Here is a 15,821-nt window from a genome sequence, read left to right on the forward strand (position 1 = left end):
TGAGATGGAGACCACCCAGAGAGGGCTCAGTGTTGCCCACCGCGGCCAGGGGGAGAGAGGGGTAGAGCGGACTGGCTAGTCAGAGGGGGGTCCTTCACTGGCCCACCCTATACGCTCTCAAGGGCAGTACTCTGGATAGGAAACAGGACAGGTCTTAAGGCTTTGCGCTTTCAGCAAGGAATGACACTTCTGCTTGTTGGACTTCTCCAATATTTTAGCACGTATACTTACTGAATCCTGATTATGGAGTTTGTGCAAATGTGGTTTTCCCTACTCTGGATTTGAATCTGGATCTAATCGCCATCTGGAGTGCCTGAGTTTTTACAGCCGTAACTGGAACGCATGGACGTCTTTGGTTTCGCAAAGATGGCAAAGCTGTCAGGGTGAGTGTGTGTACGGTGCCGGGACGACGGAAACTAAGCGGGCGCGCTGGGAGGGGTTGAGGGTGGCGGGGGTTGTCTCTGCATAGGAACAAGGTGTGTGTGACCAATGAGCGAGCAGTCTGTTGTGCCTGGGAGCGGAGTGTGGACTGCAACACAAGCAGTGAGTCAGGACTCAGACCATGGCTCTGTGGCTGATCCATAAAGTTCTGAGAGAGATATATATATATATAATGAGCTGAGCGACTGTGTTTGGCCGGATAGTTAGATAAGTTGCAAGAGATAGTTTGATATAGAGAGTGGGAGAGAGTAAGATAAAGACTAAGGGGAAGTGTGTGAACTAGAGAAGTCATCATTTATGTGAGTGAGAAAGGATAGAAAGCAGACATGGAGATGATGTACCAGAGAGCTACAGAGGGAGGAGGGAAGGAAGAACAGAGTAACAACAAGATAAAGCAAGGTAAGTAAAGTGAAGAAGTAGAAAGAGAAGGCCCAACAGGGAATGTGAAAGAGATAGGGGGGGGCTCTTCATTTACTTGAAGCAGAAGAGGTTCTATAAGTAGAATGTTGTTGTAATGATGAATAGCAGAGAGCACAATTCTTCCTGATCTCTGTTACTTCCTGATCTCTGTGTTTCTAGTCCACACACACACATGCACACACACGCAAACAGAGCCTGTAGCACACACAAACACTAACACAATCACACACACAGACGTTGGGATGATCCCTCACTTGAGTGGGGTCGCAACACTAAACCCACTAAACATGGCTCAAAACAAATATTTTAAACCTCTGCACACAGAGAGAGGTCTACAGCTGGAATTAATCATTCTCTCTCTTGTGAAGTAGTGGGAGTGTGTGGCGTAGCTCAGACCTCAAGTTTGCAGAGGCCGGGATCTTCTGGGTTCCTTCGAGGGATTCCTTTAAGAGAGATGAGGCAGCTCGTTGGATCTAATTGGGGCTGTTATTGGCTAGAAAAGTTCAAAATGGGGGTCATTGATGCTTATCGATGTCTCTATATTGTTTTCAGGGTGCGCAACTTTCACAGTGTCAGTCAAAGGTTTGGACACACCTATTTATTCCAGGGGTTTTCTTTATTTTTTACTATTTTCTACATTGTAGAATAATAGTGAAGACATCAAAACTATGAAATAACAAATATGGAACCATGTAGTAACCCAAAAAGTGTTAAACAAATCTAAATATATTTTATATTTGAGATTCTTCAAAGTAGCCACTCTTTGCCTTGATGACAGCTTTGTACACGCTTGGCATTCTCTCAACCAGCTTCAACTGGAATGCTTTTCCAACAGTCTTGAAGGAGTTCCCACATATGCTGAGCACTTGTTGGCTGCTTTTCTGTCAATCTGTGGCCCAACTCTTCCCAAACCACCTCAATTGGGTTGAGGTCAGGTGATTGTGGAGGCCAGGTCATCTGATGCAGCACTCCATCACTCTCCTTCTTGATCAAATATCCCATACACAGCCTGGAGGTGTGTTGGGTCATTGTCCTGTTGAAAAACAAATGATAGTCCCACTAAGCCCAAACCATACGGGATGGCGTATCGCTGCAGAATGTTGTGGTAGCCATGCTGGTTAAGTGCACCTTGAATTCTAAGGTCAAGTTTTGGTGGTTCCATCGATAAAAGATCATAACGATAATTTCAAGTTTTACCGCCACAGTCGACTGTTGAATTATTCTATGAACTTGCTGTTTCTCCGAGCAAGGTGCAAGGTGCAAGCAGCGTCACAGATATGTTTGAATATAGATATCAGAGAGGCAGCCAGCCGGGAGAAACCAATAGGTTAGCGCAGGAAAACCACACATTTCTTGATTTGAGTCACGCTAATCCTCCCAAGGGATTTTGACGGGTGATCACCACTGCACACATGACCCCCCGCTTCATTCGACTGGATGAAATCGCTGAAGCATGTCACCCTCTGTCCGTGTGTCTGTCAGTCAGTCAGCGAGAGAGAGAAAGAAAGGACAGACAAGAATAGAGGAACAAATAAATACAAAACAATGCGGCCTTGTATTATGAAAGAAAAGATTGAGGGATTTTCTAAGAGGAGGTTGTTGCTCGTGGAGGTCTGAGTAGGGACACTGTAAAGACACCCGCATGTTGTGTGGGTAGTTAGTGTTGATTATGTAGAGTCTACGAAAGGGATAATCAACGAGGGGCTATGCGTTCTGTGGAAAATAATGAATGACGTCAAAGATTTTTATAACTAAACCAAGATAGACCACAATGGGAACAAATGAGTCTTAGCAGGCAGAAAAAGCAAGGTGGTAGGCGCCTGTGCAATAACTCAATTTGCCTTTGCACATCTTCTAAACAGAGCGATTAAAAAAAAAAACTTTGCAAAGGGTAAAGTCTACTAAACTTAGTCCACCCTTTTCATAACAGATTCTAGTTTTGGGAACAGAAAGCTGTCTTGAGATCAAATATTTAATGGATGAGAACATTTGCAGAATCGCATTCCATCTTCTCCCACTGCCCCACCAGTGGGCTTCCTCTCACTACCATATTTGGTAGTGAGTGGAAATGCTAATCGGATGCTTCACAATTATACATCCAGTGAAATATCTTTCTCATTGTTCTATCTGTGAAGATGTGGAAGAGAACACATAGAGCCCTGAGTTGATTATCCCTTTTATACCATGGTTCTAATTTAACACATTTGCCAATAGAAATGTGTCAATTTCCCGGGAGAAAAGTGTTCAACATCCACTGAAGCATCTGGCAAGTTAACTAGATAGCTATACTAGTTGCTGTGGTAACCACACAAACATACTTGCTTGTTTAGCTAATCAAACCATCAGTCCTAGCATGCTATTATGTTATGAAAATCGAATTCAACAGCACCAATAATTTTTTCAATATAATGTTTGCTTTAAAAAGCAGCTCAAACCAAATATGTGAGAATTAACTATAGCCATTTAATTCTACCTTGCCGATATACTGTGCGTTATAGGGAATTAGAAAATGGATGGGTCTAATCCTGAATGCAGATTGGTTAAAACCGCATTCAAACCGGTGTCTTTTCCACAAGTTACCACCGGCTAAATATATGATGTTAAAATGCCTATTTACTCTGTTCCATCAGACTGCGCAATGCACTGTCTCATCAGCCCAGCCAAGCAAATTATAAACGTGATCTTCACTATAAAAAGCATCTCGACATTATCTCACATTTCGTTTTCAACAGTTGAGATGTGTATAAACCTTGCTGCCTGTCTCTCTGACAATAGCAACATTGTTTCAATATTCAAATTCAATCTCCAGCTGTCCCATAGTAATGAACGTGTTGGGAGTCGGGATGAAACAGACAGGCAGGCAGCGTTTCTCAGCCAGTCGAAATCATGAATCAGCTGGCCTCGTTTTTATGGATATATACAAACAAATGTAAATTGAAAAAAGGTCTAACGAAATGAAGTGCAGCTAGTTTGCAGTCTTTCCAGCGTCACTTTGACGCGATTGTGTTAGCTGTGTTGTTGGCTAGCTCCTCTGAACAATAGTGTTCTGACGAGAGAGCACGTTTTCTCTGCAAGGCGAAATTGCTACAAAACAGCTTAAACAAATGCAAATGCAGCTACTGTTGTTATTCTGGCTGCACTGTTGACGTAGTTCGCTAGCTAGCAAGGGATAAGAACGTTGCCAGCCAGTATGTCCATAGATACAAAACAAAAAGACTGAACGACTGGGTCGCGTCTCTGGCAACCAAACCGATAGAACAACCAGCCGGCTTGGGTAGCAACCCTAGATTTGTGTCGGGACTATATCTTGTAGAAGGAGGAAATAGTATGAATAAATGTATAAAAATTAAAATAAAATATGAAAATATGTCAATCATTATTTGAATATGTTGGTAACCCGTTGTATAAAAGTGATAATGCCCTCGAGGACAGTGTTTGAAGGACATATTGGCACGGTTCGCCGGCCCTCGACTTTGTTTCGGGCCTAACAACACCCGTGCCAATATATCCTCCAAACACCATCTTCTCAGGCATTATCACATTAATAATGCATGCTCTAGAATGCCCTTCAAGCCTATAAGAAATGAGTATTCAACAATGCCATGGTATAATGTTGGTTATGTAGTTTATACTGTTCATTATGTAGTTTCTACTGTTGATTATGTAGTTTATACTGTTGATTATGTAGTTTCTACTGTTGATTATGTCCCAATAGGCATTGTGGAAAATATTAGTCACTGGGTGTCAAACGCTGGTGTAAGTCAGAGAACCGAGTTGGGAAACGCTGGTGTAAGTTATATGTTTGTAAGAAGATACTTGGAATAGAAAATGGCCACTGGGCTGTTTGGGGTTTTGGCAATATCTTGAAATGAAGCTATTGTAATTATCTGTTCAATTGTTGTTGTTTTTTGCCTTTGCCAAGCAACAAGAAGGAAATGCATGTTTGATTATCCTGCCCACCTTCCAGTGGTATAGAGTAACATAGTTAGCAACCAAACTTGATCTCATGAACGCGGATCTCCAAAACATTGATTTAAACTAGAAAGTCATCTTCAGCCAAGGAAATTAAGTCCACTGCTTGGAATAAATCAGTTTGCTTGTTTTGTTTTTAGTGGAAGCAACATTCGTCTCGGGGGAAGCCATCTACATGCACCAAGTCTTAATCAGATGTGGTGTCGAAGAGACAAATACGGCCGACAACACCATATTCAAAATGATAGCCTGTACAGACAGAGGATTAATCATACAGTAGCATTTCTAACTTCTGGTAACACTGAGGAGATCAAGCACATCCTCTTCTCTCCTCCATTTATCACCAGTGTCCCCCAGATCAATTATGGAAATAAAGCAAGCAAACAACCTTTTTTTTGCTTTCAATTTAAATTCTTGCTTACCCCGCTCTGGCAGGAAAATACATTTGCTTTCAGGGAGAGTTCACTGGCTAACCACTTACATTCTGATTTGCACCAAGCAGCTGAAAGGAACAGGACTGAACTTTGGGTCCCAAGTCCTCTAGTTATTTTTCTTTAGGCCTTGTTTTGACAGCAGTTTGTGTCAAAGTAATTGTCCGATTTTGGTCTGATCCCTACATGCTCTTCGATAGTGCCTTTTAGCAGATGCTATTTCCAACTGCTCTCTGTTTTACTTTCCATGCATTTGTGGAGGGGAGTGTTTCTGTTCCTGAGCACTGATCAAGTTAGACTTATCCTGTTCGGAAAATGTTTCATGTTTTTAATGTTGACCTTCACGTTTCAATTGGGGGTTCTACAGTTAAGTGGGTGATATCAGCTTCTATGTTAGATTACAACCACAGCCTTCAGTTCTGAGGAACTGAGCTGTTTTAAAAATATATAGCATCTTTGTTTTGGAGTATATAGAAAGTGTCTCTCTGAGTGGTGGGCTAAAGTAGGATTTATAAATAAGCCTCTATGTTTGAAGAGAGAATCATCTATAAGGGACATATTGGCACTCTGTGCTCAACCAACCTGGCCTCAGGGTAATTTGTAAGATTTAGTACATACATTTCTTTCATCCATTGAGTATGATATATTACATTAAGTTACACTATGAATTAAATAGTGGCCGTACACTATGATACGAATTAGAGAAATTCTAGTGTCATACATCTTACCCAGTCATACAATATCATAGGAATTGGATGAAGTAATGTATTATATTTTTAGGGACGTATAGTATTATACATATTTCTCTGAGACCAGGCTGCTTGTTGCTCTGTAACAACAAAGGACAATTCCGAGGTGAATTTACGTTGCTGGTATGGAGAACTAATGACAAAGGTTAGGAGAATGTACATAGCAGGTTATGTGAATTAGGTTAAGGTTAGGGGACGGGTTAGTAAAAAGTGTACAGTTCCCGTCGAACAAGCAACCTTGGTTTGCTAGACGGTCCTTGTAATCCTCCCCGACCCATGGCCGGCGTTATGGGCGGGCCTTAGAGAATTAGCCCGGCCTGCCGTATCTCCTTGCCAGTCCAAATAAAATATTGAAATATTGATAATTTATTTGACCGAGACACACGACGACAGAAACACTCATCAATCTCAGCTAATTAATCTGAGTGAGTGACACAGCGCCACTCTGTCTCAGTATGTGTAGACCATGTATCTGATGCTGTCTGGACCAAAATACCAAAACATGTCATAGTATTTCTGTCCAGACAGCATCAGATACATGAGCTACAAATAGAGGGGCGCTGTTTCGCTCGCTTGGAAACTTTCTCCGGTGATATAGTTTCAGCAGAGAGGAAGAGGCAAAACAAGAGGGTTCACTCACAATATGTACAATCACTGCCTACACCGGCCAAACCCTAACCCGGACGACGACGCTGAGCCAATTGTGCGGCCCTATGGGACTCCCAATCACAGACGGTTGTGATACAGCCTGGAATCGAACCAGCGTCTGTAGTGATGCCTCAAGCACTGAGATGCAGTGCCTTAGACCACTGCCCCCATATATAAGTACTCCTGTCTAAATCAAGTAATTGAAAATACTTTACCAGGAAGCATTAGCCACATATATATATATATATATATATATATATATATATATATATATATATATATATATATATATATATATATATATATATATAGCTGTTGATTGTTTCAAGTATTTGGGAAGCACGCAATTTGGGTAGTGCGCGTGACAATAGGTCTAGCTGATTGAGTCGCGGCTGTCAGTTAAAAGCGTCTCAAATATGTGTGAAGATCACTTCAAATGTATACATTAAAATGTTGCATCAAGAAGACGGTGAGGGAGTGTGGCGAAGATATGGTGCGTCTCTCTCCATTATGCATGCATATTTGAGTGCCCATTTGGCAATGTCTTATTTCTGATTGTCTTAACTCACCACATACATTTTTTCTTCGCCTCACACAAGTCAACGAAGTCTGTTTTTTTTGTTTTTTCACATCCATTGAGAATTACACTTCCTCAGTATTTTAAAAATCTTTCCAACACTCCCAGCCACGATAATCACCAAGCCTCGATGTGAGTAGCCGCCAATTGATCACCGTGTGTCAATGTGTCCATATGGCAGAGGCTTGTGTTCTCATAGTTGAATTTGAACTTTTAGATTTGTATCATTTTGCTTCAGATTTGTATGATTAACCATGTGACAATGACTTTTAGAAACGTAAACATTATTAATGAAATTAAACTGTTCCACGAAAATGTGCATATACGAAAGTTCATAACTGTCATTTAGATCGGTAGAAATTCTAGGTTAAAATTATAAGATTTCCCAAACTTGAAACTCACGAGCTGCCTATGGTCTTTACTATAACACCCATTTACAAAATGGTGTGAATGCGCAAGCACGTGCACACATAGGAGGTCCGGTGAAAAATGACTGGACCGCATATTGCAACCAACTGATTCGTTCTGGCGCCAGGTCTGCACGGACCAACCCCCCTACTTTAGTTTCTGTCATTTATTTGGTTTCTGTAACCATACCGTTCTTGATGTAACATAACACGACTTAAAACTAGTTAGGGATAGGCGGGACGCAAATGTATCAACTGGCCAATTGCCAGGGAAAATGCAAAGCGCCAGATTCAAATAAAATACTATAAAATTCAAACTTTCATTAAATCACACATGTAAGATACTCAATTAAAGCTACACTCGTTGTGAATCCAGCCAACATGTCAGATTTAAAAAAGTATTTTCGGCGAAAGCATAAGAAGCTATTATCTGATAGCCTGCGCCATCTGCACCAGCAGTAAACAAAGGAGTTAGCATATTTCAACCCTGCAGGTGCTACACAAAATGCTGAAATAAAATATAAAACATGCATTACCTTTGACGAGCTTCTTTTGTTGGCACTCCAATATGTCCCATAAACATCACAATTGGTCCTTTTGTTCATTTTGTCCATTTATAAAGCGCATTTGACCCAGAAAAAAACAGCTTACAAAAAACACAACATCACTACAAAATATTTCAAAAGTTGCCTATAAACTTTGTCAAAATATTTCAAACAACTTTTGTAATACAACTTTAGGTATTTTTAAACGTTAATAATCTATCAGATTGTAGACGGGGCAATCTGTGATCAATACTGGAATGAAAACAAACCAGCGCCACTTTTCACGTCTTGCGCAACTCACAAAAGTGCACCCAGTTCCTAGTTGGCCTACTTCTTCATTACAAAAAAGGAATAACCTCAACCAAATTCCAAAGACTGGTGACATCCAGTGGAAGCGGTAGGAACTGAAAATAGGTTCCTAAGAAATATCCCTTGGCAATAACAGAGGGAACAGAGAGAGGCAAAAATTTAAAAGCATTCTGAACAGTTTTCCCTGCTACATAAGTTCTGTTATACTCACAGACATGATTCAAACAGTTTTAGAAACGTCAGAGTGTTTTATATCCAAATCTATGAATAATATGCATATCTTATATTATTGGCATGAGTAGCAGGAAGTTGAAATTGGGCATGCTATTTATCCAAAAGTGAAAATTCTGCCCCCCGAGCCCCAAGAGGATTTATTTTAATGGAGGTACACACATTTACGTAAAAAAAAATGATTTATATTATTCATATGTTTTATGCGATTCATTCAAATTGGTCATTTGCATCTCATTAGAATATAGTTATTGTCTCATGCTCTAGTCTAGTGTGTCTGGGACCTGTTTGGTTTAGGACTTTCCAGTCTAGCGTTTAATCCGCTAATGATGTCAACTCACTCAGCGATTTGTTTTGCGCTAGATAGTATCACTCACTCACTACATGGATTCACAGTTAACGACAAGCTGAGAGAAAGAGACCAAGACATTAGTGGATGTCAACAGGCACACGCAGACCGACAGACACGCAGACTGACAGACAAACATACATACACATACCCACCCCCCTGTCCCTTCGCTGAAGACTACATTAACGGTGGTAGAAAAAGTACTCAATTGTCATACTTAATAGGAAATGACTCAAGTGAAAGTGAGTCACCCAGTAAAATACTACTTTAGTGTTTAGTAAGTCCGCGAGGCAGTTTAGTGAGTCCGTGAGTCTGCGAGGCAGTAGGTAAGATAACGGATTATATTGATAGGTACATGAATTCAAATCAAATGTTATTTATCACATGCGCAAATACAACAGGTTAGATCTTACCGTGAAATGCGTACTTACAAGCTCTTAACTAACAATGCAGTTCAGGAAATAGTTAAGAAAATATTTACTAAATCAAATTAAGTTAAAAAATTATCAAAAAGTAACAATAAAATTACATAACAATAACGAGGCTGAGTACCGGTACCGAGTCAATGTGTGGGGTACAGGTGTGTCGAGGTCATTTGTAAAGTGACTATGCATAGAATTTGATCATATTGCTGTCCTGCCTGAGCATTCAAAATGTAATGAGTACATTTGGTTGCCAGCGAAAATGTATGGGAGTTAAAACTACCGATTTTCTTTACAAATGTAGTAGTGTAAAAGTAAAAATGATCAAAATACAGACACGGAAGTACAGTAAGTATTTTTACTTAGTTACTTTACACCACTTAAATACTACTGCTGAAACAGCACTGAAACAACACTGCTCTTCGGTACTAATGATTATCTTTTGTGGTCTTGTTTGGGATATATTTGTCTTGTATTTAGTGATGCTTGTTCTGTGGGATTTTTATCTGTGGGATTTGTGCTCCAGTGTTTTGCTATTGCAGATGTTGCATTCATCTGTGTTTAACACTGGCGAACGTGATGCACCCCAACCCCACCACAAAATCCGTATGTATGCACACAAGCTGCTACCATCAGCTGGGGCTTTGTCAACCAGAACCTGCACAGACCTCTTAATGATCGCTTCACAAGACTTGTGTTTCCTTATTGTCTAAGAAAGTTGAAGAACCCAATCTGGCTTTCCGGACAATTTATAATAATGACTGAACCCAATCTGGCAACCTGGAGCATTTATTAAAATGGATGAATATCAAAACAAGCTTTTATGAGCCATTTAGGAAATCTAGGTCTACAACATCTGACTGCAATGGACGCGCTCCCTTTTTCGTATGTGTGTGATATGTTTAGTCAGTTTTCATACTGAAATGAATTATACTATCCTATGTGCCAGCCTGGCTAACATTCCAGCTCCCTGTCACACTTTGGCATGCTGAACATGTTTGCACAAACAGGTCTGGGACCAGGGCTAGGCTAGAATCATACTGTCTGGAATGTGTTTTATTTAACCCCAACATCAGTTTGGGCAGAAAATAGAAGATTTACAAATACATCTTGTTCTGCAACTGATAATATATCAATATTGTAAACAATGGTATCTAAACACATCACGTCCACATTGTACTACTAACATACAAGTGATCAGGTTATCTCAGGGTTACCAGTACATTGAAGTGGGAGGAGAACAATGTGACAAATGGCTGGATTAAATGATTTTCCAACAATTAAAATGACAGTGATTATCCCTAATCTGTGGATTTGAAATATCCCTCTTGAATGACCTACAGAGTTTGTTTTATTCAGAATTAACACGGCCGTTGCAAACTATCACAGATGTGACCTAGTCCTCTGAATCACTTTGTTAATGAGTGAGGTGTGTGTCAGCCGGCCGGCCAAATAAGGGGCCAAATAATGGGCTATAATTCAATGTCATAACTTTATGTTAATGCATCCTTTAACTGAAGGATGATACAGGTTGAAATATTCAATGGACAGGTGCCTCTAGATTATAGGAAGTCAAACCAAATATATTGAGTGCCCTAGTAGAATATTTCCTTTCCACATCATTCAGTACTCAAGGACACCCCTTGAAGAGGGCATTTGGCCTATATGATTGTTGTTTAAAGGACTAGGAACAAACAATATAGAGAGAGAGCACTACAAAACACACACACTTGCCATAAGACTAAGGGCAAAGGATCAGCTCCTTAGGGAACCATTCTTCAGAACGGAATCTCAAAGGTGTTCAGCACCAGCCTTTGAGTCATGAGCTGAATACTGATAGTCTCCATCCCTCTGTGTGTGAGTGAGTCTTGCTGGCTGGCTGGCTGGTGGAGCCAACTGAGGATGTACTGTTCTTACTGTCCTGCTGCAGAGGGTCATGCATTGCTGTGGGCTTCCTGCCAGACCATGTGCCAGAGTTAAAACAACAACCCTCGCTACTACCACCATTACCACCAGCAGCCTCCATGGCAGCCTCCTACAGCGCGCACACCCCCATGACCCTCTCTCTCTGTCTCTTTGCTCTGCCTATGGGTTTCCTGCTACTGTCACTCAGGGACAGGAAGAGGGGCATGGCTTTGTTTTGTTCTGCCTTTCAGGTTCTTCTCCTTCTGATCTGTGCCCCCTTGAAGCACAGTGTGATAGGTATGGGGATGTCAGACCAGGTTATGTCATTTATTGTAAGATCAGAGCAATCGGCGTCAATGGAGGGTGTGTGTGCGTGCACGTGTGCGGTATACACACACTTGACTTGATGCGACTGTAAACTACACGGAAACGAAGGAGTATCAAGGCGCCACCCAGAGAATGTAGCTGATAGATGTAACTGTATTATTGCATTCTTTACTGACTACCAAGACTGTTCATTTAGCCAGTTGACGTACATCATTATACATAGCAAAGCCATGAATGAATAGCAATGTAAATAAGAGCATGGGGAGGCCTGTGAGAACCATAGCCTGTCATGGTCTGTGTGTGCCGGCAAGGAGGCCAAAAGGCTCAGGGGCTATGTTAGTGTGTGTGAGTGAGTGACCGAGAGAGCGAGAGAGAGTCACTAAGTGACAGTGAAGAAAGAGAATTTGCGGGCTTTGTCATTCCAGCAATGTGCTTTTTGACCTTCCATTTGAGGAAATTGCTGCATCAAGGTGATTGCAGTGAGTAGTGCGGCTTCAGTATGGTGGCTGGGTTGAGCACTATTGCTGTCCATGGTGCTGAACAATTCAGGGCTACTAGTGGTGCTGAATGGAAACCTAAACCCTGTGTTTTACATAGTGGAACATCATGCTTTTCCCATGCTCTAAAGCAATGAACTCTAAATGAATAGCAATTAACTCTGAGTAACAAAATCCCAATAAAACTGCAAGGTTATCCACTTAAAATATACATTTTTGATAACTCAAAGCCTCCATACATTGCCTTTTAACAACAGCTGCCTCTGCGAAACGCTTGCAGTTTTCTTGTGGTCCTCGGCATTCCCTCGTCCAGGCCTATGGTGTATCCTCCCTGGACAAAATGTTCAGAGCAGAGCATGGGTTGTGGTATGGCCGGGTTACATAAAATGTCGCTGTGAGAGCTGAAGCATGTTGTCTTCTTCAGAAAGCCATGCTGTATTAATAGGGAGCACTTTGAGGGCATCTTTTAAAGACATGGAGGGATGTTTCATTTATGACTCTCTGAAGCACCACAGACCGACATGGGAGGGGAGAGGAATCTCTAGTAGGCTGCTGGTGGTGGAAAAAGTTAATGGGATGCCTTGAGTCACAGCTCTTGGATGGGGATGAAGTCAAGATCATAGATTTACGATGTGTACAATTTGCATTAAGCGTGGCCGATGGCAACCATATTGGTGGGGCTATTTGTATCTCATACCACATTCTGACCACATGACCTGTGAAGATGTACGCTGTCTAGGTAGGTCTAAGTAGAATTTAAAACCCTCTCCATTCTGCCGTGTCTATTTCTACAGTTTGGAGCAGAGTGCAGAAGTGATAAAATGGCTCCGAGCAGAGTGTTTTAGTCATCCACAGGGAATGTTGCAGAACCACATAGGGACACACTGATGCTCTCTAGCCACTGCCTTTGTGTCCTTTTCTATAATTCATGGCAGGGAACCAGACCTCCACACACTTTAGATGGATGATCCCCAGATGGAGGGAGAGTAACCTGGGTTGTTTGTGGAACAAAAGCCTAAAATATCCTCGTCCAGGATCACTTTAGCCTTTGCTCTCTGCAACTGTAGAATTCCCACCGAACAAGGGAGGCCTTTTAGCCAATAAATAATGAAAAACAACTATATTGTGAAAATATGCTGTAAAGAAACACAAAATTGAGGCAGATTTTTCACAAATGTTAATGTTTCCTGTCCCCAAAAGTGCTCGTTTTGGTTCCTTAAAAGGCCAAGGTCGAGACTTGTCTCAATTGTATGACTGAGGTGCTCTCTTGTCGTTGAATATTTCTATGCCCTCCATCCAGTCTTGGAGCGAAGGGGGGTATTAGCCTAGTTATTCCTTAGAGTGTAAAAAGAGAGGCAGGGCCCGGGGAGGGAGATTGTAGCATCTCTTTTTGACATTGTGCTAATGGAGACGAACACATCATGGAAAAGCTATTAGCATGTGTGTGGCTGGCTGAATGTCTGGGTAGAGACCTAGGTAGTGGGGGGAGAACAGGTTTTTAACCAGGGCTCGCACTCTCTCTCACTGTCTCTCTCTCTCTCGGTCTAGCCTCTTTACCCCTGCTTGCTGGAGCATGGTGAGTGAGGAGCCGTCCAAGCTGAACATACTGCTGTGTGGAGTGTGACGAAAGCCTGCTAGCAATAACGGCATGAGGTCTCCTCAGCCATCAGAGCTCGACAAGAATGTGATTCTCTGAACCAAGCGATAATTGTTCTGATGATCATAGCTGGCGGTGGTGCCACAGAATAGTCCACAATTAGATGGGTATATGAGGATGGGAGCACTCGGGAAAAGGAAAATGGCTTTTGACACACTTCTTGCTTGAAGAATAGGACAATGCTGGACTCCATCCTCTCGAAAACCTTTCTGCTCCAACATAGATGGTTTTAGAAATGCTGGAGAAAAGCTGGAGAGTGTGCGTGAGACATGTGATCTGAAAGACCCTTTTCAAAGCATGTAGGTTATACATAGCAAAGATATTTCACTAGGCAATGCTTGCGCAATGAGTAAACTGTCCAGTGACCCGAATACTTGTTACCTCCCAGTGCGCGCACACACACACACACACACACACACACACACACACACACACACACACACACACACACACACACACACACACACACACACACACACACACACACACACACACACACACACACACACACACACACACACACACACACACACATCCAGTTCAGGGAGATTGCAGATTGTGCAATATGCCACTGTAGGCCATTGTTTGTTTCAAGTGTTTTACAGACCTGTTCAAAAGAGGGGAAAATCAGTGGATGTAATAGCAGGCTTTGAAGGTATAACCAAGCAATAGGATGTAAGACTTCATTCAGGAGGCTATGACCATCATACAACAGACTATGTGTCATCATGAGACTGGCTGTCATTCACAGCTAAGCATTAGGCTATGAGCCCAAATCTTAAAACAACTTTTGGAAATGACTCGATTCACCATCATTCTGTTCAGAATGGCCAAGAGATAATCGGTCTACGTTTAGATTTGTTGCTCAGTTTTAGTTCTTTGGGACCTTTTTGCCGTTGAATCAGAATGATTGATTCAAGGCCTTGAGTGGTTCTGCTATCTTTGGGTGGGGGGGGGGGGGTTGCAGCAAAAGCTATTCAGAAATGACCAATTCTACCTCTGAAAGGGAAAGTGCTTTTCGATTTCCTTGAAAAGTGTTGCTACATGGCCCACGTTTCATATTGATTACAGGCTTCATGGGTCAATGGTTGCTTTTTTTATTCATACAAAGTACAGCCGCTCTGATTGATGATGATGATGATGATGATGATGATGATGATGATGATGATGATGATGATGATGATCATTGAACTGATCATTTGAATCTCTTATTCTCATAGTCTTCTCCTCTTTTTAACTCCCACAACTTTTCCTTCCTGCAAAAACAATTGACCACAGGGTTCCCACATCAATACCCAAATCCCGTTGCCTTCTGTACATCAACTGTTTTTGAGGAACAGTCTCGCCCCTTCTGCTCCCTGCTAGGCTGTGACATCAGATCTCTAGTGGAATGGCGTTTTTCATACACTCCCTCTCCTCCTCCTCTTCCTTTAAATCCTCTTACTACACACACACACACACACACACACACACACACACACACACACACACACACACACACACACACACACACACACACACACACACACACACACACACACACACACACACACACACACACACACAGTGGTAGATTTGTTTTGGCTCTGATGTGGAGGATTAGGAGATGAAGGCCTCAGCTCGGAATCCGCCACAGCAGTTTGGTTTAGACCAAAAGCCTCTTCAACACAATGAGACACACGCTGAGACACAAGCATGCCGACCGACTGCAGAGCTGGCTCTCTGAAACCCACCCCCATGATGGGATAATGGGGTTGATATTGTCCCACTGATGGCTTAATGTAGTCAACCCATTAAGTCTATAAGTATGATATTTTTGAGGGATATTTAAGTATCAGCTGATTAAAATCCACGCTAAATTGTTTTCACTGGGGTTTTGTGTCCATAAAGAAAGGTTACTGATGAAAACATGTTGTCTGATCTTGTCGTTATTG

The 15,821-nt window shown here is 41.8% G+C and overlaps 1 protein-coding gene across 1 annotated transcript in view; it reads left to right on the forward strand.

The window, feature by feature from the left end:
- The first annotated feature begins 252 nt into the window (after positions 1–252).
- Positions 253–15,821, forward strand: part of LOC124008502 (FERM and PDZ domain-containing protein 4-like) — a 37,532-nt gene continuing 21,963 nt past the window's right edge. The window contains exon 1 of the mRNA XM_046319819.1: positions 253–383. Coding sequence (XP_046175775.1) covers positions 343–383 — 41 coding nt within the window. The 5' untranslated portion in view covers positions 253–342. The remainder of the gene's footprint in view (positions 384–15,821) is intronic.

Source organism: Oncorhynchus gorbuscha, linkage group LG21 (assembly GCF_021184085.1).
Source record: "Oncorhynchus gorbuscha isolate QuinsamMale2020 ecotype Even-year linkage group LG21, OgorEven_v1.0, whole genome shotgun sequence".
NCBI lineage: Eukaryota > Metazoa > Chordata > Actinopteri > Salmoniformes > Salmonidae > Oncorhynchus > Oncorhynchus gorbuscha.